This window comes from Felis catus, chromosome E3, assembly GCF_018350175.1.
Source record: "Felis catus isolate Fca126 chromosome E3, F.catus_Fca126_mat1.0, whole genome shotgun sequence".
Classification (NCBI taxonomy): domain Eukaryota; kingdom Metazoa; phylum Chordata; class Mammalia; order Carnivora; family Felidae; genus Felis; species Felis catus.
In genome coordinates, this window is record NC_058383.1 from 24,541,411 (window position 1) to 24,563,044 (window position 21,634).

Sequence of the window (21,634 nt, forward strand, 5' to 3'; positions counted from 1 at the left end):
TTTGTTTAATTTAGTTTTGTTGATTTAATGTTTATTTTTCATTAAAAATTTTTTTTTAATGTTTACTTGAGAGAAAGAGAACGCGAGCAGGGGAGGGGCAGAGACCGAGGGAGACACAGAATCCGAAGCAGGCTCCAGGCTCTGAGCTGTCAGCACAGAGCCCAATGTGGGGCTTGAACCCATGAACCGCAAGATCATGACCTGAGCCAAAGTCAGAAGCTTATAACTGACTGAGCCACCCAGGCACCTCTGTTGATTTTATGTTTAAATTGGCATTTTCTTTTTCATTTAAAAAACTTGCATTTTCACTGATGCTCTTAAACTTTCCAGGTTATCAGTCATATCTAAACAATATATTTTACCTTCTTTATTTATTTTCATACCCCTTTATTTATTCACTGTTCTGTGTTGACCAGCACTTCCAAAATAAACAGTGGTAATAATGGGCATCTCTGTCTTCTTCCTGATTTTCATGGGAATTCCTGCAGAGTGTCACCTTTAAACATGATGCTTTTCATTGGTTTAAGATACAAAATTTTTATGGTGTCAGAGAAATATTTATAGTTGACCAAGTCTTTTTATTAGAAAGAGATACTGTATTAAAATTTTTTTACACTTAGGGGCACTTGGTTCAGTTAAGAGTCTGACTTTGGCTCACGTCATGATCTCACATTCGTGAGTTCAAGCCCTTCATCAGGCTCTATGCTGACAGCTCATAGCCTGGAGCCTGCTTAGGATTCTGTGTCTCCCTCTCTCTCTCTGCCCCTCCCCTGCTCCCACTCTGTCTCTCTCAAAAATAAAAAAAAATTTTTTTTTAAATTTTTTACACTTAATTTTTTTAATTCATATACAACAAAAAGGACTTTTTTGGTATATAAATGTTAACACATGTATAGATTCACCACGATCAGAGAGCAGAAGTTTCATCATTTCAGTAAAATTTCTTGTACTGCCCCTTGTAGTCACACTCTCCCCTCAGCCAGAAGACCTGGCATTGTTGAGCTCTTCATTATTACTATAGTTTTGTCTTTTTGAGACCTTTTGAGAGTGCTTCTTTCACACAGCATACTACTTTGAGATTCATCCAAGTTTTTGGATATATCCATAGGTCCTTCCCTTTTATGCTAGGTAGTGTTCCATTGCATGGATATACCAGTTTGTTTACCCATTTATCCACTGGTGGATATTTGGGCTGTTTCCAGTTTTAGGCTGTTATGAATATAGCTGCTATAAACATTCATGCATGAGTTTTTATGTTAACATAAGTTTCTGTTCTTCTGGGATAAATGCTTGGGAATAGATTGCTGGGCCATATTTAAAGTTTATATATAACTTCATTTCAAAAATGCCTTGTAAAAGCAAAGTGTTCCTAATTCTTCCCTTCTATCTGCTGTGTCATTTCTGTTCTTCATTACACCTGTATATAAACTGTAATCATCAAATATATTGTTGCTCTTATTATTTTGAACAAACTGTTAGATCATCTAGGAATAAGAAAAATCAAAGTATTTATTTTACCTTCACTTGTCCTTTCCTTAATGCTCCTCCTTTCTTTAAGTAAATCTGTGTTTCTGACAAATATTTTTCCTTCTTTCTGAAGAACTTCTTTTAACATTTCTTGCAAGGTACCTACTGGCAAATTCCCTCAATTTCTCTCTGTCTGAGAAAGTATTTGTTACTCCTTCACTTCTGAAGGATAATTTCTCAGGATAGAGAATTTTAGGTTGGTTGGGTTTTTTTTTCCTCTCAATACTTTTAATACTTCATTCCACTCTCTTCTTGTTTGTGTGTTTTCTGAGGAGAAGTAGAATGTAAGGCTTATTTTTGCTTCTCTAAAGGTATGGTGTTTCCCCCTGCCCCACCACTGGCATTTTTCAAGTTTTTTCTTTAACTTTGATTTTCTACAGCTTGAATATCATATACCTAAGTGTCATTTTTGGCATTTATCCTGGATCTGTAGCTTGGTGTCTGACATTAATTTGGAGGAAATTCTCAGTCATTAATGCTTCACATATTTTTTCCATTTCTTTCTCTGCTGCTTCTGGTATTTCCATTACCAGTGTGTTACACATCTTGTAGCTATCCCACAGTTCCTAGCCTTTCTGCTCCATTTCTTCCCCCATCTTATTTTCTTTTTAACTTTGCAAGTTTCTAGTGACATATTCTCAAACTTTTCTCAAATCTATTCTCAAAGATTCTTTCCTCAGCTGCGTCTAGTCTACTAATGAACCCATCAGATATATTCTCATTTCTGTTACAGTGTTTTTGCTCTCCAGCAAAGATTTCGTTATTGTTGTTATTTAGATTTCTTGGATCACCTGTATAAACAGTCATGTCATCAGGGAAACTAAGACATTTTATTTCTTCTCTTCCAATCTGTATGCCTCCTCTTTCTTTTTCATGCCTCATTGTACTGTCTAGGATTTTAAGTATGATGTTGATAAGGAATTATGAGAGTGAAAATTCTTGCTTTGTCTTAGGGAAAAAGTATTCCATCTTTCACCATTAACTGTTAGGGATCTTTCTTTCTTTCTTTCTTTCTATTCTTTATCCTTTTTTTTTGTTTTTTTATAGAAAAGCCTTAAATTTTATTTATGTATTCATTCATTCATACATTCATTTGAGAGAGAATGAGCAGAGAAGGGACAGAGAGAGAGGAAGGACAGAGGATCTGAAGTTGGGATTGATGCAGGGCTCGAATTCATGAACCACAAGAGCATGACCTGAGCTGAAGTCAGAAGCTTAACTAACTGAGCCACCCAGGCACCTCTGGTTTTGTTTTTTAAAATCACTTTGATATAGTATGATTGACATGTAAAAAACCATACATATTTCCAATATACAAGAGTATGGTGGTAGTATAGGTTTTTCATAGATGCCCTTTATCAAGCTGATAAGCTTCTTTCTATTTCTAGTTGGTTTAGAGGTTTTTATCATAAATGGATACTGAATTTTTTCAAGTGCTTTTTCCACATCTGTTGATACTATCATGTGATTTTATTTTTTTAGATTGTTAATAGAGTATATTACATTGTTTGATTTTCAAATATTAAACAAGCCTCACATTACCATAAAAAACCCCAATTGGACATGATGTATTATTATTTTTATATATTTCCTGTACACTATGTACAATTCAAAAAGTTTTAATTTAAAACATTTTTTTCTAATGTTTATTCATTTTTGAGAGACAGAGAGAGACAGAACATGAGCAGGGGAAGGGCTGAGAGAGAGGGAGATGCAGAATCCGAAGCAGGCTCCAGGCTCCAAGCTATCAGCACAGAGTCTGACGCAGGGCCTAAACCCACAACCTGTGAGATCATGACCTGACTGAGCTGAAGTCAGATGCTTAACTGAGCCACCCAGGTGCTCCAAAGAGTTTTAATTTTTGATCACTCAACTCACAAATGTTGGGCTGATGAAACAAGTTAAATTAACGAAGCTTTATTTAGTCTTGGTAGCCATGAAATAAGAGAGTTTTTGAGTAAATTAGCAACATCATGACACAAGAGTTAACACCGATTTGATATATCCTCGGGGAAGGGAAGAAAGCAGCAGCGTGGAAGGATTTTGACCAAATGTGAAACCCAAATGCTATAGGATCCCTATGAAGAAAAGGAGGAGAAGGAAATTAATGTTTTGGCGCACTTTTTTTTTTTTTTTAATGAGGGGTCAATTTTTGTTTTGAAAAGAATCTTTTTACAATAATTTCCAACTTACACAAAAGTTGCCAGAGCTATACAAAGAACTCCCATATCCTCGTTCACCCACATTGTCCAGTTGTTAATATTTCACAGTATTTGTGGAGCACCTTTTACTGCTTCTGTAATGGCATCTACAACCAGGGCTAACAACTGATTCCATGACTACACTTGCATTACACAGCAGGCGTTATGTTGTGCTTGCCACTTTACTTACCTTGCTTACGGTCACTTGCCAAGGTATCCGTTATTACCCCTGTATCGTAGGTTATACTGTTGAGGCTTAGAAAAGTTGAGACAAACATGCCCAATGTTTCGTTGGCTAAGGAGAGGTTTTAGATCCAGACCCCACTCCAAAGCCTATGCTTGTTCCCATATCCATACCATAGATAGGCAGAATCCTAAATTCAGGGAATTAAAGGTGTACCCATGACTAACATCTACTTGGTGGTCTGACCCTTCTCTCATGATTTCTATTTCAGGACCCCTCTTTTTGCTGAATGCTGAGGAAATCTCAGAGGAAGTAGGGAATATGTGGAGAACGATATATAAATTGACCAAGACTCTAGCTGATGTACCTGCACCCAGGCGGTTAGCAGAGAATGTGAAAATGAAGATTGAGAAATTCAAGCAACACATCCCTATCCTCAGCATTTCCTGCAACCCAGGGATGAAAGACCGGCACTGGCAGCAGGTGACTGTCACTGTCCACCTCTAGCCAGCCAGTCAATGCCTATGCCTACCTGGTCCTGGTCGCCCTTTGGAAGGCAGGAACCATTACTGGGTCAAGCCTCTCCTTTCTGAAAGGAAAATCTGCTTGAAGCCAAGGGGTTAATAATGGGAGGGAAAGTCTTTTAAAGGAAGGAAATAGGCAGGATACAGGATGAAATGCCTGCCTCTCCACATAAACAGGTTGACCCCTTTCTTTGGAGATCCCATTATTGATGATTGAATATTGCTTCAGCCAGTGGCTAGAAAGACTCTTGTAGTCTGCTTTTGTAAGCAAGTGGCTGCTCAGGACCCTAAAGGATGATAAGGGCATTGAATTACAGTGAGAGGGGCCTGGGTTTGTCCCTTGATGAAGGACACACAAAAGAGAAAGCCATGCCTTTTCCTGGGGCCTCTTGACAATGCCAGATGATTCCTGCTTGGGCCAATGATATTGTAGAGCTTCATCGTCCAGCAGGCTATGTTCGGAAATAATACCTCACTCTTCTTTCAGCCCTTTGAGTCTATAAATGAGAATAATAAATATTCTCCTCTAAAAATAGTTGGGACTTTTATAAGCAACTAAGTGTGAGGGTGATAAGTGTGGTGTGAACACTAAGCAGAAAAAAGAAAACTGACTGTGTTTCTAAAATAATCATCACATTCAAGGGCTAGAAATGGCCTTGAAACGTCCTCTACCAGGGAGTTGGAGTTGAGACTGCCTCTCCATAGGCAGATTTCTCTGTGACTTGGCCTAGAATTCCCTCTTTCGGAAACATGCACGAGACTGAGGACATGTCTCTGGAAGGACCTAATCTGAGAGCACACCCATTACCTTCCAGAGAATGAAGTCTGAGCTCAGAGCATTTTGATCTCTCTGGGAAGACCAAGATCTTGATATGTCAGAGATTCTGGATTTTTCTGTAAAGAAGAACTGCTTTCAGTTTCCCAGAAAGCCTTGAAACTCAACACCTAAGTAAAGGGTGTAAAGGAGGGCAGGGGAGAGGTCCTCTTAGGAGACTTATGGTCTTGGGCTGTCTCAGCAGAGAGGGCTGCACAGGAGCACCTGCCCCCACTTGGTGCTCATAGGGTGCCCCTATGGACCTAGCCTGACTAGTACATTGGCCCATTTGGAGGGTTGGGGAGGTTGGATAGACAAGTGGCCTTTGGTGTAGTGCTAGGTCTCTCCAGGAGATGGCGCTATAGAAAGTGCCCTCATCAATGGCCTTTAAAAAACCCCTCAGGAGACTCGGAAAGCCATCTCCTCCACCTGGTCCTTTCCCTTTGATGATGCTATTCCCACATGTAGACACTTTAAAAATCCCAACCATTCCTAGACATTCATAATTCTCATTTACAGATCACTTAGATGGACAGAATGGGAAAAAATTCCTTAGAAGAATAATAACAGTAATAGCTCAAACATAGTTCATACCAACTATGAACTAGGCACTGTGTTGTATACTTTGTGTGGATTCCCTCATTTTATCCTCTCAACAACCCTTTGAAGTAGGGATGATCATCTCCACAGATAAGAAAACTGAGGCTTTGGAGAGAATAAGTAAATTGTCATGTGACTAGTAAGTGGTGGGAGAGGGAATTGGAATCTAGGTCTATGACTCAGCCTAGATGGGGGAAATGGGGAAAGAAATATCAGGTCAGAGGGGACAGTAAGCTGTAGGTAAGAGTGGAATATAGCCCCAAGAAGGTGGCTCCTGAATAATGAGCCCCTAAAGTGGAACCCCAGTGGGCTGAACAGTTACAAGTGAGCTCAGACAGGAAAGAGGCCACCAGATACATAAAAGGGGTGCCCACAGTCAGAGGCCTGTCCTGCCTGCATTGTAGGTCAAACCACAAGCCACCCTAGTGACAGCCACCGGCCGAGGGGAACCATTCTCTGCCCAAATGCCTAACTCAAGAGATCCATTTGTACAGGTTCTGGCTCAGGCAGGGGGCTCTGAAGGCTAAACCACCTCTTGCTGTCAAGGCTACCAAATGTAACTTCTGGGGTCATAGGGTGGCTGTGCTGTGGTTTCTGACCATTTCCCAGAACTTAAGCAGGTAGGGCTAGTCCCTTTATTTGAGGCACTGATATCAGCAAAGGGGTTGCTACTGTGATTTAAAACAAGATGGAACAGGGTGACATTTGACTTAGGAAGAAACCACGGTGATGTGTACTAAAGCTAGCCCTCTAGGACCATCCTGCCCAATGAAAATAATACAAGCCGTATGTCTAGTGTTAAAGTTTCTAGTAGCCATGTTTTTTAAAAGCAGTGGCAGATGAAAAAAATTTACATTTCATTTAACCAAACATATTCAAAATATTTTTTCAATAGGTAGTCGATGTAAAAAAATGTTAATGTGATCTCATATTTTTCATATTAAGTCTTGGAAACATGGTATTCTTTTACACCTAGAGCGGATCTCAGTTTGGGCCAGTCACATTTCAAGTTCTTAATAGCCACAAGAAGCTAGTGGCTCCATAGTAGACAGGGCAGCTGCAAGCTCTTAGAATTAGAAAGCCAGATGTTTTGTTAGTCTCTATAATTAACAAAAGCAATTACAAAAAAAAAAAAAAATAGGGGCGCTTGGGTGGCTCAGTCAGTTAAGCATCTGACTTTGGCTCAGGTCATGATCTCGCTGTTCGTGAGTTCAAGCCCTGCATAGGACTCTGTGCTGACAACTCAGAGCCTGGAGCTTGCTTCAGATTATGTGTCTCCCTCTCTCTCTGCCCCTCCCCCACTCATGCTCTGTCTATCAAAAATAAATGTTGAAACAAATTTTTTAATAATAAATAAAACTACCAATCTCTGAGTTGGCCAAGTCCTATGCCAAATGCTTTATGTAGTTATGTCATTTAATCCTAGAGATAGTGTGTGTTCTAAGCCGTATTTTCAGGTATTGAGAATAAATCAAAGTCCAGGGCCACCAGGAAAGTTGTGCAGACTGCAATTCACAACTCTAGGGAATGCTGTTCGTGTGTGCTACAGTGTGAATTGTACTTTTTAGAGTTATGCAGTGTATAACCTTCACAACTGTACATAGAAGACCTAAGAGCCCCACTAGATGTGATGAAGAAGAGCTTTTCAGGCAGAACTGGATCCAAGTCCCAATTCTGCCATTTACTAGTTGGATGGTCTTGGACAAGGTACTTATTTTCTTTGTCTGAGTTTCCTTATGTGTAAAACAAGAGTAATAGTACATTAGTATCTTCCTCATCATATTGAGGGAATGAAATGAGTGTATAAAAGTCTTAAAACAGTGCCTACTTCATAGTAAGCCCTCAGTAAGTGTTTATTACTTCTGATTTCTACTATGCTAGTGGTCCTCCAGGTGTCCTCAGGACCCAGATTGGAAGCCATTTGAATTAGCTGGTTCACTCATGCTTTTGCTCTGCAAATACTTATTGATGCCTACTGACTGCCAGGCCCTGGGGACACAGGGCTAAGTAGGACAGAACAGCCTGCACCTCTCACATTGCTTTCTGCTCTGACATTCTGTAGTCCTCCTGGGGTTGAACAGAGACAAAATTGGGCAGTAGGTGAGATTTCTTACAGAGCCTCATTATCCTTCAGTCTTCTTGCTCCTCCTCTTGAGCACATGTAACCCTCATCCTCCCCCAGATCTCTGTCTTTGAGAAGAGTATTCAAAGCCATCAGAGATTTCAAGTGAGACCTTCTTCAGGGATATTTTCACTTAAAAGACAAGCGTGGGGTAGTATTTACACCAAAGGAATGGGCACAGTTGCGAACTGTTCCAACAAGTTAGCACACTGGGGTGGAAAGGAAGATATTTGGACAGAGTGGATTTCTTCCTTCTCGGCATCCTCAGATCACAGAATTTGTGTGGAGGGGGTCTGTGTACTCATGACTTCCTCCTTTTACTCAGCAAACACTGAAGCTTCTGTCACGGACCAGGCTTTGCACTAGGAGCACGAAAACAAACCAGATCCGGTTGCACCCCCAGGATGCTCACAAGTTGACACCACTGGTCCTCACAAAGACCACCGAGTGCTGCTGGGTAGAGACCCCCAGTAAGCCAGATGGAATGAAGTGCGGGCCCTAGGCAGCCTCCCACATTTTTAGACCTGCACCATCCAATTCATTTGCCACTAGCTGTACACAGCTATTCAATTTTAAGTAAAAGTAGATTTAAAAAATCAGCTCCTCAATCACAGTAGCCACATTTCCAGGGCTCAATGGCCAAATGTGACTGGTGGCTACTGTAAGGGACAGCGCAGAGTACAACATCATGGAAAGCCTACTGGCCAGTGCTACCTTGGACAGTACACACTTGTTTTCTTCTTTTTTCTGCAGATCAGTGAGATCGTCGGCTATGAAATAAAACTCACAGAAACAACTTGCCTTTCAAATATGCTGGAATACGGATTCGGCAAATTTGTTGACAAGTAAGACTCCTTCTCTCCTTCGGGAAGCTTTTCCATCAAAGTATCTAAGTTCCTACAGGATATGACTGACCTCAGGCTGTTTTTCTCTTTATGGTTCAGGGTAACTTAAGCATTTTTAATAACCTCCACCTTGGGTGATTAGCTACTGGTGAAACTCACTTTCAGCTGCTGGGTTGATGATGGATTATAACTAGAAAATTGAATCAGAGATTTTATTTTAAAGGGAAATTACAAAAAACAAACAAAAAAGCTCTTGGAACCTGAGCTCCAAGCCCAGGTCTCAGTGACTTCAGGTAAAACTGTTCCACCTTTTCTGGGCTTCAGTTTCTTCCTCCCTTCCTCCCTCCTTCCCACCCTCCTTTCCTTCCTCCCTCCCTCCTGAGAGAGAGAGAGAGAGAGGCAGAAAGAGAGGGACAGAGGATCCGAAGTGGGCTCTGTACTGACAGCAGAGAGTCCAATGCAGGGCTCAAACTCATGATCCATGAGATCACGACCCGAGTGGGAGTTGGATGCTCAACCGATCAAGCCACCCAGGCACCCCCAGTTTCCTCTTTTGAACAAAAAACCAACAATAAACAGGAGCATCTCTCTGAGTTCTTAGAGTCCGGGAAACATGGTCCAGTGAGAGAATGTTTCACTTGCTTTCTCCTTTTCTCCAAATGCCCCTAGAGTCTGTGTGCAAGAAATTGTGTTCTTTGAATTGCTGTTTTCAGGACCCAGAGACTCGTTGGACCTTGACTGTCCACACCTCCAGGGCAGGGGATGGGAGATACTGTATTGCCTGGACCGGAGTCCCTGTCAGACAGCTGGGTTCAGGTCTAACTCGACACATGCTTCTCAGAGTATGGCCCCAGACCAGCTGCATCAGCATCACCTGGGAACCTATTAGAATTGTATATTCTCGGGCCCCACCCCAGTCTGCTGAATCAGAAATTCTGGGTGTGGACCCTGCAATCTATGCTTTAACCGGCTTTTCGGATCAGCACTGTCCAGTCCAGAAGCCACCAGCCACATATCCTACTGAGCCCTTTAAATGTAACTATTCTGAATTAGAGGTGAGGCAAATATAAATAGAGGCTGGGTTTCAAAGGCTTATTAAGAAAAAAAAGCAAAATGTCTAATGAGTTTTAATATTGATTATGTTGAAATGAATATTTTTGATATACTGAATTAAATAAATTATTAAAAATTTTTTCACCTGTTTCTTTTTACATTTTCAAAATATGGCTACTGGAAACCTTAAAGTGACATGTGACCCACCTTTTATTTTATTTAGAATGGGCAGTACTGCTTCAGGTGATTCTGATGCATGCCAGAGTTTGGAACCCCTTTCTCCATCCCTGTGGGATAGGCCCCCAAATCTCTCTGCCATCTGAATGCTCTGATTCCCAACCCCCTAATACCACCATTGTAGTCCCTTTGTGAGGAGGAAGCCTAGAGACAGATTAGTGAGATTGTTGGCTATGAAATAAAACCCACAGAAACGGTGTAGGTTATTTCATGAAAAGGCTTCATTTTCCCCGATAAGATAGATGTTTCTAAGAGAGACCAGCTATAGAACATTTATGCTGCACCAACATTTAATAAACATTAACCAACCACTATAACCTAATGTTGTAGCTACTATTATTATTCCTATTTTACAGATGAGGAAGTAAGTTGATCTGAGTGTTTAGGTAACTTGACAGAGGTCACAGCTAGTAACTCAATGAACCAAGACTGGAGCCCAGACTGGCTGATTCGAGAGCCTAACGTATTGTTACCCTGTACTGCCTAAAAAATAAACTCCTCTAAGGAGACGGAAACCAAGCAAACACACAGCAACTCTGCCACTTTCCATGCCAGCTGGCCCCACTGTGACAAACCCAGAAGTGGTGACACCTTGGCTAAGTTGTTTGCCTCTGTGTGTCTCAGTATCCTTATCTGTAAAATGGGAAGAAGAATAGTAGCTGGGCGATTAGAGTCATGTTGAGTGTTATGAGGTAAGACATATAACCTGAGCTGAGTTAACGTCTAAGTTCTCAGCCACAACCTGTTAATGAGGCGTGCAGTCCCAGGTCTCCATCATCCCATAGTTAATGCAACTTTGTCACATCACACTGTTAGTGGGCTCCTTTAGCACATTTGGTTAAGGTCAACTGTTGCTGGGCTTCAGGGATGCCCAAACTTATTAATGCTTCTCCTGTGTAATATTTTGCATAATTATAAGTCATAAAGCATGTTGCAAACATTTTATCTTATTTAATTATACCAACAACCCCTGATATGTGCAGAGGCAGACCCACTACGGCCTGTTGAGTGACTTGGTCACAGACATGCAGACAGCCTCTTTGTCTCACTCCCACCTGGGCTGGCACCTGCCTTTATTAATTATTCCCTAAATGCACACTCATTTTGTCATCTCCCAAGAAGGCCACGTTTAGGATGATGACCATGCTGCTGAAGTCTTGATCAGTCATTCATTGGAATGGGCCTCATCCACTACCCTCAAGGAAGCTGAGCAAAGGTTCTCAGCTCTGTTTAGTTGACCCTATTTGGCTGACCATGTGTGGACAATTCTCTTGCTCCTTCTGATAAGGAGAAGAGAAAAGGCACATAGTGGAGGAGGAAGAAACACTGGATTGGAAGTCAGAGGAACTAGTGTCTGGACCTGGTTCCAGCACTCCCTGGCTGCAATTGAGGCTTTGGGGTTATCACTTGCTTCATCTGGGCTTCAGTTGCTTATATGCAAAGACCAGATAGTGTCATCTCCAGTCAAGCTTGCAATGAAAGACAAGTGCCGAGGCAGAGAGAATAATCCCTCCTTCTCCTTCCAAGAACTTGGCTTCCTGGTTCTTCCCAATTCCCAGGCCACACCTGAGTTTAGGACCCCAACTCTCCATGTGGAAGCAAGAAGAAAGGAACTTGTCTTCCCCTTTTCTGTGGAACAGAGGGGCTATGGATGTGAACCCAGCATATCAGGAAAATAGCAGTGATTTTTAAAAAGGTAGGGACATGGGCACCTGCGTGGCTCAGTTGGTTGGGTGTCCGACTTCAACCCAGGTCATGATCTCTTGGTCCATGAGATCATGGACTCTGTGTTGGGCTCTGTGCTGACAACTGAGAGCCTGGAGTCTGCTTCAGATTCTGCCTCCCTCTCTCTCTGCCCCTCGCTCATGTTCTCTCTCTCTCTCTCTCTCTCTCTCTCTCTCTCTCTCTCAAAAATAAGTAAACATTAAAATTAAAAAGGTAGGGCAGGGGCTCCTGGCTGGCTCACTTGGTAGAGCATGTGACTCTTGATCTTGGGATTGTGAGTTCGAGCCCCATATTGGGTATACAGATTATGTTTAAAAAAAAAAAAAAAGCAGGGACAGGAAGTGGAACAAAGCCATCGTGTAAATTAATAGAAGTTCTAACATCTAAATAGGAAGTCAATAATAATTCTGGGGGAAATAAGGAGTAAATGAAAATAGAGAAAAGGGGGTCTTATTTTAATGGCTTTGAAAGAATGGTTCTCACCTGGGGACAATCCACCCCACCCCCACTGGGAAACATTTGACAATATCTGGAGACATTTTCGATTGCCACAACTGGCAAGAGGTGGGAGCAGGGGAGTCTGCTACTGGCATCTATTGAGTAGATGCCAAGGATGCTACTAAACATCCTCCAATGTACAGGACAGCCCCCTCTCCCAACAGAGTTAATTAGTATTCGTTTGCTAGGGCTGCTATAACAAATACATTAGGCTGGGTGGCATAAACAACAGAAACTTATTTTCTCATAGTTCTGGATGCTGGAGGTCCAAGATCAAGGCATTGGCAGAATTGGTTTCTTGTGGGGACTCTCTTTTTGGTTTGCAGAAGACTGCTTTCTCCCTGTATCCTCACATGGTCTTACCTCTGTGTGTGTCTGTCTTAATTTCATGTAAGGACCCCAGTCATATTGGATTAGAACCCATCCTAATGACCTCATTTTAACTGAACTATCTCTAACTGATCTCTTTTTTAAGATTTTTTTATTTTTTATTTTTTTAAAAAAATTTTTTTTTCCAACGTTTATTTATTTTTGGGACAGAGAGAGACACAGAGCATGAATGGGGGAGGGGCAGAGAGAGGGAGACATAGAATCGGAAACAGGTTCCAGGCTCTGAGCCCTCAGCCCAGAGCCTGACGCGGGGCTCAAACTCACGGACCGCAAGATCGTGACCTGGCTGAAGTCGGACGCTTAACCGACTGCGCCACCCAGGCGCCCCTCTTTTTTAAGATTTTAATTCCAGTATATTAGTGTTATATTAGTTTCAGATGTACAATATAGTGATCAACAACTCTGTACATAACTAAACTACCTCTTTAAAGACCCTATCTCTGGGGCACCTGGGTTGGCTCAGTGGGTTAAGCGTCTGACTCTTGATTTCGCCCAGATCATGATCCAACGGTTTCGTGAGTTTGAGCCCAACGTTGGGCTCTCCACAGCTGGCAGCACAGAGCCTGCTTGGGATTCTCTGCCCCCCCCCCCGCTCCTCCCCCCACTCACAATGTCCCCTGTCTTTCTCAAATAAATAAACTTCAAAAATAAAAGTAAAGACCCTATCTCCAAACGGGATACCCCTCATTCTCAGATTCTGGGGTTTAGGACTTCAATACATAATTTTGGGGGGGGATGCAATTCAGCCCATAACACAGCCCGTACGCCACTGGTGCTGAGGGTAAGAAACTCTGCAAAACACTGGAGGTAACCAGCACGTCTTAGAGCCGCGTGTTATTAAACATTTTAGTAAAATTAAGGGCATTTTGAATTTGTCTTAAGGATGAACCAAAATTACTCCTCTGCCATGTTTTCACTGCCCTCCTTCCTCCTGTTGATGTTGCTATTGCTGTGTTCTCTCTAGACTGGAGCCCATTGGTGCAGCCGCCAGTAAGGAATACTCTCTGGAGAAAAACCTGGAAAAAATGAAGTTAGACTGGGTTAACATGACGTTCAACTTTGTGAAGTACAGGGACACTGTGAGTTTTAGTCCAACTGCCCAGCTCCCTGACAGCAGCCCCTTGATTATGTAGCAGGTGACAGAGGGGAGTCATTCAGAATTGCAACAGCACTTGGGAAGGAGGGATCCCTAACGTCTTGTTTTTTAATTTATTTTTATTGAGATATAATTGACATGCAACATTGTGTAAGTTTGAGATGTAAAACGTGTTGATTTGATACATTTATGTATTGCAATATGATCAACACCCTAGTGTTAGCTAACAGCCCTGTTATGTCACATAATTATCATTTCTTTTTTGTGGTAGAAACAATTAAGATCCAGTTTCTTAGCAACTTTGGAGTTTTTCTTGCCGACTTGTCTATAATCACTATCCTGTGCATTAGATTGTTTCCTCCCATCTGCCTTCACGTGCCAGTCATTCTTCCTCCCCAGCCCACCCACCGGAAGGGTGCATTTTTAAATGAGAAAGGCCTTTTGATTGAGAGCTACAGGCTTTCTCAGTGCAAAGAAACTGAGTAAGCGTGCTGAGTTAGCATCTCCCAGGGAGGGCGCCCCAGGCCTCTCAGAAGCATACCTGGGTAAACAATGCTTAGAGCATCTAAAAAAAAAAATCCGCAATTGATTCTTTCTGGCTCCTCTTACCCACAGAATCTGTATTTTTCAAGCACTCCTGTTTTGGTTTTTTTTTCTAACGTGCAGTACAGATTAAGAAACTCCCTGTCCCCCAGGCTGCATGTTATCTTTTGTGACTCTCCACTGCTTTAACTTGAATGGTCACGGCACCCTGATCACGTGGATAGGAACTATAGCTGAGCCAGAAGAGAACTGGGGCCTCTCTCAGCAAGACCAGGCCACTGACAGTGCCAGTAGCTTGGTGCTACATCACCTGATGGGATTGGATACTGCTAGGGGCTGTTGGGCTGGGGTGAGAGGTTGAACCTGGGGAACCTGGAAACAGGTCAGTTGCACCTGGCCCATCTTCAGAGTTTGGGACTGATACAACTATAGACAAGGATCGACAGCAAAAGGGAGTCACAGTAGCACTTTATCAAGAGCTAGACACACCTTCTGATGCAGAGCTACTGGTAGAAGGTACATGAGAGAATATATCCTAGCTCCAATTTAACCACCCAGATGTGGGCTTGAAGGAAGTGAAAACAGACCCAGAAAGGCCAGACCTGCCAGACAGGGGCAGACCCTTATCAGCTTGCTCACCACAGTGGCCCAGGAGGAAGAAGAGTGCCATTCACAGAGGCTGACCTCCAAGGCACAGTAACCTGAGCTCCTAGTAAAATATGGCCCAGTAAATGTATAGGCAGAAGTTCCCAAACTTTTTTCTGTGTGTGGCGCCTTTGTGTCTCAGTACCTTTGTTTTTTTATAGTTCCCCTCCCCGGGCTGAAAGAAACACCTAACAGCTTTGTTTATGAAGTAATAAGGTTCAAACAGCTTTAATAAGTATTTGTGTCATTTCAACAACTGTTTTTTTTAACCCATATAAATGGAAAGAAAAAAACATTTGTGTTTCATTTTTAAATAACCACAATTAATTGCTGCTAGTTTGCTGCAGTGCCCAGGGGTACCTTGGCACACAGTATGGGAACCACAGGTCAAGGTCCAACCAGTCAGATTAGCAGCTCATCCTACCTGAGAGAGAACCAGCAAAGCAAGTGGAAGTAGGAACATAGAGAAGGGACTAGAATAATATGTCCTTCCCCCACCCAGTCCCCAACAGCTACTAGTTGTAGGTCTGGGCTGGGACCATGTTTGATTTCTGCAAAGGAGGTAGAAAATAAATGTCTTCTCTTTCCCTGGTATCTCACCGCTGCGTCGGTGCAGGTAGGGGATTGAGCTCGAGCTAGCTCGAATAAAGGCTCTTTGCTTTTGAAAAAAAAATAAATAAATAAATGTCTTTAAGAACACTTTCGAGGAAGAGAATAGAAATTCATGCCCTGTGAGACAGATTTCTGTCCCACTTGGGTGGAGATCTGAGCTGTGGGGCCTTTGAAGATCAGCATGAAAAGTGGGGGGCGGGGAGGGAGGGCTTGTGGTTTTGAACGGTCGGGGAATCTTTATTCATAGGGTACAAGCATCTTGTGTGCGGTTGATGACATTCAGCTGTTACTTGATGATCACGTGATAAAGACCCAGACTATGTGTGGCTCCCCATTCATCAAACCAATAGAAGCAGAATGCCGGGTAAGAGGAAATGAGATTGAGGGTTCTTGATGTCTCATTAGCTCTGGGTTTGCTGGAGGAGGGAGAAGATTTTTAAGTTCAGTTAACAAAGAAGCTCACTTTTTCCTGATTGGGAAAAATTTATAACTCAAGACTGAAAGCAATAACCATCCAAGTAAGCATATGGCACTCTGAGCCTTTACAGTAGTCTGCCAAAAGAGAAGATGAGATGATTTTAATGCACTGAATAAAAATACATTTGTAAAGTATTTTATGCGCTAGAGTAATCTAGAATATAAACTACATAAGGGTAGGGGTTTAGGCTCCTTTCTTGCCTCAGTGTTTGTGGAAGTGGCATAAGCTAAGGCCACTCTGGAGCCAGACTGCCTGGGTTCAAATTCTGGCTTTGTACCTTGTTGTGTGACCTTGGGAAAGTTATTTGAACTGTTCTATGTCCCTTTCTGCATCTGTAAAGTGAGATTTGTAATAGTATCTCCCTCATAAATCTGTTGAATTAAACTGGTTTCATATATGTAAAGCACTCAGATCATCGCTTGTCACAGAGTAAGCATTATAGCTGCTATTAATATTATTCCATTGGGAAAACTGCATGAAGGCAAGGACTCTTGTTTTTTTCATTGCTGTATCCACATTGCCTAGAGTAATGACCAGAACACTGGGGGCAAATAATAAGTACTTTCTCAAACAAGTAAATGAGCAAATGAATGAATAAATCCATCCAGTTTGTTCAGGCAATGGGTCTGTGTTGCAGAGTGGCAGGTTAATGATTCAGATATGAAATGCTAAATTCATAGAAATGGGAAGAAAAGCTGGTTCGTGTGCAGGAAATTTTGGAGGCCTGGTTGAAATGCCAAGCCACCTGGCTGTACCTGGAACCGATCTTCAGCTCAGAGGACATCATAGCCCAGATGCCAGAAGAGGGCAGGAAATTTGCCACCGTTGATAGTTACTGGAAATCACTCATGTCCCAAGCGGTAAGTTTTTCCTCCCTAGCACATCTCTCCATCAGGAATGTGGGATGCTGTACAGATGTTCCTCACTGCACATCGTAGCCATGTCCCTTGAAATTTATAAGTAAACTAGATTTTTTCAAATTTGATATTTTTAAAAATTTTTTCTAATTTTGAAAGTTGTTACTAAAAATTCAAATGTAGAAACATGTAACACAGAGAGTGGAGGCCTTTTGAAAGCCTACCTCCTTAGAGGCAACTGTTAGTAGTTTGTATGATTTAGTTCTCATTCCTAATGAGGTAGAAGACTGTGTCACATGATAATGCAATAGAACTTTTATAGATTGAGGATCATTTTAGAATTCAAATCATTCTCCACATTCAGTTATTTAACAAATGTTTATTAAATACCCAGCATTGAATTAACAGTCAGAAAACAACTTGAAGATGACTAGTATATGATTTCTGCCTTCATAAAATTCACTGTGTTGTGAGGAGAGACTCAGAGGTAAATAAGAGAGCTATAAAAGAAGTATATATAAACAGCTTTTAGAACACAGAAGAGTGGCTTAGTTGCCTGGGAGTGTCAATAAAGGCTGCAAAGGGGGCACCATCAGAAACAAGCCTTTTAGGATGAGTTCCCTGGGCATACAGGGCAATCAGGGGTATCCATTAAGAGATGATATCTTTTTCCTTTTTGAAGTCAAGTGTACTGAAATTGGGGCTCACTTATAAAGAATTTATCTCAAGAATATTTATCTGTGTTAGTGGGAATTTATATTGCCCAAACAGTGGAGCCAGTTTTCATGATATCCTGCTTCCTCCAACTCCATATTAATTCAGACTCTTCAGTTGCAAGTGTTCAGTAACAAAAGTTCCACTGAATAAATTTTAAAGATCAAAGTGGCTTTTTTAAAGAATTCATAAATTGGGCTCTATCCCATCTAACAAATAATAGGATGTTCAAAGGAGTTGTACAAAATGGAAAGTTTATTTTTTTTTAATTTTTTAATGTTTAATTTTGAGAGAGAGAGCACTCAAGCAGGGGAGGGGCAGAGAGAGAGGGAGACACAGAGTCCAAAGCAGCCTCTAGGCTCCAAGCTGTCAGCACAGAGCCAGATGCGAGACTCATACCCATGAACCATGAGATCATGACCTGAACCAAAGTTGAACACTTAACCAATGAGCCACTCAGGAGCCCTGGAAGGTTTTTATAGAAGGAGGAGTTGACCATGTCCAGAGGAAGAGGATCATGTTGTATGAGCATTCACCCTTGTGGGATTAGGAGGCACTTAGCTGGGCAGGGAAGTCAGCAATTGATGGGCTTGGTCATATACTCAATGATCAGTCTCAGAATCTAGGAACCCCGTGGTGATTCTCATTTCTTTTATGGAACCTAGGTGAAAGATACCAGGGTTCTGGTGGCAGCAGACCAGCCACGGATGGCTGAGAGGCTTCAGGAAGCCAACCTCCTCTTAGAGGACATCCAGAAGGGGCTGAATGATTACTTGGAGAAGAAGAGACTATTTTTCCCCAGGTATTCAGTACTATTCTTTTGTTTGGAGTTACCTTTTTGACCCATGTATAGTTAGAATTACATTTTTCATCCTGAGGGTTGGCTTCTACCAATCTTTTTCATAGTTTTTTCCTGGTTTTCCATTCCCCACAAGACAGCTTTCAGGAGTAGGGCCTGTCTTTCTGGTCATTGTTTAGAGTGAGGTTGAATGGACCAAATCATGGTCAAATACCCAGTTGAAGGGATATAGTAGTCCTGAATAAGAGCCTAGACTTGGGAGTTAAACAGACCTCTGTTTGAGTCCCAGCTTTTCCACTTATTAATCTTGAGACTTAGCAAATCTACCTGAGCCTCAGATTCTTCACTGTAAAATAGAAATATAATAATGGCTCCTACCTCATATATTTGTGCAGATCAAGGAGATAATGCATGTAAAGCATTTAGCCATTTAAACAGTTAAATGTTTTTTGACATCAAATTTTGCAGTTTCTGGTAGGTATGTTTTTAAATATTTGACTCTTGTTAAATATATTTTTGCTTCTGCGTAAAAGTCAAAGTCATTTTAGAGTGTTGGTTTCAGAAAGAGGATTCTCACTGCTGATATCTATCCATGTCATTTGACTTGAATTGGGATGTTGGTTTGATCCAAATTTGCTTTTAGGAAAAGTAAATTTTTGTGTTCCCTTTTATGGAGACAAAATTAGTTTCCTGCTTTCTACCACAAACTTAAAAAAAATTTTTTTTAAGTAAGCTCCATGCCCAGTGTGGAGCTTAAACTCATGACCCTGAGATCAAGAGTCATATTCTCTACTGACTGAGCCAGCCAGGTGCCCCTCCATCAGAAATTTTTTAAAAATGGTTTGTTTAGGATTTACAAATGTCCTTGTGTCTATGCAGTGCAGCATTGTGTGATAGAACTTTCTACAATGATAGGAATGTTCTGTATTTGTGCTGTCCCATACAGTAGCCATTAGGCACATGTAGCTATATAGCACTTTAAATGTGGCTAGGGTGCCTAGGAAAGTGAATTTTTAATGTATTTAATATTAATTTTGCAACGTAGATAGCCACGTACAGCTAATGGCTTCAGTTTTGGACAACACAAATACAGCACAAATCATGGAAGGAACCTGAACTTGGAAGTACAAAACTTAGGAAGAGGAAACCCCTGAGATTTGGGCTTTTAGTCCTATACCCTGTCCTGTTATTCCTTATAAAAATATGAGCAATAGCCAACACTAACACAGCATTTACCATATACCAGGACACTTCTCTAGGTGCCTTACATGTATTAACTTATTTAAACTCAAAATAATCCTATGAAGTTGGAAGCATTATTATTATTTCCTTTTACAAATAAGGAAACAGTAACTTGCCAGAAGACACAAGACTGGTAAATGGACAAGCTAGAATTCAATCCAGGCAGTCTGTATAAGATACCCTGTTATTTAATCTCTCTGAGACTGCTTTTCTCCCTAAATTACACACACACACACACACACACACACACACACACACACACACACACGCACACACACACACACTCTATTCTCTCTCTCTCTCTCTCTCTCTCCTTCCCTCTTTCCCTCTCTCTCTCTCTCTCTGTCTCTCACCATGAATATCTGTTTCCTTACGCATTTTTATAAAGTCATGCACTCTCAGAAAACACTTTGAAAATGTTAATGAATAATTTCACATATTTGAAATTAATTTTGTCTTGAAAATATGGAGTGCTAAATAATGATTTTATGTTAAGTTATCCAAGTAATTTAATTATTACTCTTATGGCCTTTGAGCCTTATTCATTGTCACACTTGATGAGTCCATAGAGATCACCTGTGTTAATTTCCCTTGGCAGTGAGAGAAATTGATATCCTCATTAGATATTGGTATGTTAGTCAGCCAACAAATAATTATTGCACTCTTCCTATCTGCTCAACATTGCAGCTATAATACATTAGTTTGCTTTGCATCATAACAAACCTCCCCATAACTTAGAAGCTTAACACAGCAACTGTTTATCTAGCTCATAATCCTGTGGCCTTGCAAATAGGGCTGGAATCAGCAGGGTGGCTCTTCTGGTCTCATCAGGGCTCATTTATGTGCCTGGTCAGCTGGCAATTGATAGCCTCAATGACTTGTCTAGTGGTTGGCTTCCTTTTGGCTGGAGCAGCCAGGATAGTTGGGCCACATGTCTTTCATCCTCCAGAAAGCTAGCCTGAATTTATTCACATGGTGGTAGTCACAGGGTTCCCAAGGCCAGCCAAGAGTGGAAGCTGTAAGGCTTCTTAATGTCTAGGCTTGGAACTTGCACAAATGCATGTTTGCTATAGTCTGTAGGCCAAAGCAGGACACAGACCCCGGCCAAGTTTGAGACATGTAAAAATAGATTCGACCTCTTGTAAAGAGGAACCATAAATATCATGGCCATAAATATCATGACCATATACAGTGAAGATTGTAATATATGGTCCCTCAATTATGGGACTTTTCAGGTTGATGGTTACAATTTGTCTGTAAAATAGAGGTTTGTCTATTGAACATTTGCTAAAAGTTTGTGGTTGCTGACTTAAGGGCCTGAGCAAGACAATGATTCTACCATCTTCTAACTTAAAACATGAAGTAAAGTCCTCTCCATATAGATAGTGATGTGATGTGTGGTCTGGGAGTGAACAGTCAAGAAAGAATTTTTGAGATGTTTCAAGTGGAAAAAATGTGGTTTTATTAAAGCATGGAGGAGCCCCTGGGTGGCTCAGTGGGTTGAGTGTCTGGGTCTTGATTTCAGCTCAGGTCATAATCCCAGGGTCATGGGATCGAGCTCTCCATTGGCCTCTGCACTGAGTGTGGAGCCTGCTCGCTCGCTCGCTCTCTCTCCCTCCCTCTCCCTTTCCCCACTTCTCCCTTTCCCCACCTCTCCCTTTTCCCTCCCCTCCCCCACTCACTCTCTCTAAAAGAAAGAAAGAAAGAAAGAAAGAAAGAAAGAAAGAAAGAAAGAAAGAAAGAAAGAAAGAAAGAAAGAAAGAAAGAAAGAAAGAAAAGAGCGAGCAAGCACAGGGACAGGACCCATGGGCAGAGAGAGCTGCACTGGAATTGGGAGGAGCAATTGATTTTGGAGCTGGGAGAGGGGAGGTGAGTAGAGACAAATGAAGTTTCCAAAAGGATTTTCATATGTTAAAGAAGACTTAACA

The 21,634-nt window shown here is 41.5% G+C and overlaps 1 protein-coding gene across 6 annotated transcripts in view; it reads left to right on the plus strand.

The window, feature by feature from the left end:
* Positions 1-21,634, plus strand: part of DNAH3 (dynein axonemal heavy chain 3) — a 169,477-nt gene that overhangs the window by 43,737 nt on the left and 104,106 nt on the right. For all 6 annotated transcript variants that reach the window (XM_045048191.1, XM_019820825.3, XM_045048190.1 and 3 more), the window contains 6 exons: positions 4,184-4,395; positions 8,726-8,817; positions 13,685-13,799; positions 15,864-15,980; positions 16,775-16,954; positions 18,331-18,467. In XM_045048191.1, the coding sequence (XP_044904126.1) occupies positions 4,184-4,395; positions 8,726-8,817; positions 13,685-13,799; positions 15,864-15,980; positions 16,775-16,954; positions 18,331-18,467 (853 nt within the window). The remainder of the gene's footprint in view (positions 1-4,183; positions 4,396-8,725; positions 8,818-13,684; positions 13,800-15,863; positions 15,981-16,774; positions 16,955-18,330; positions 18,468-21,634) is intronic.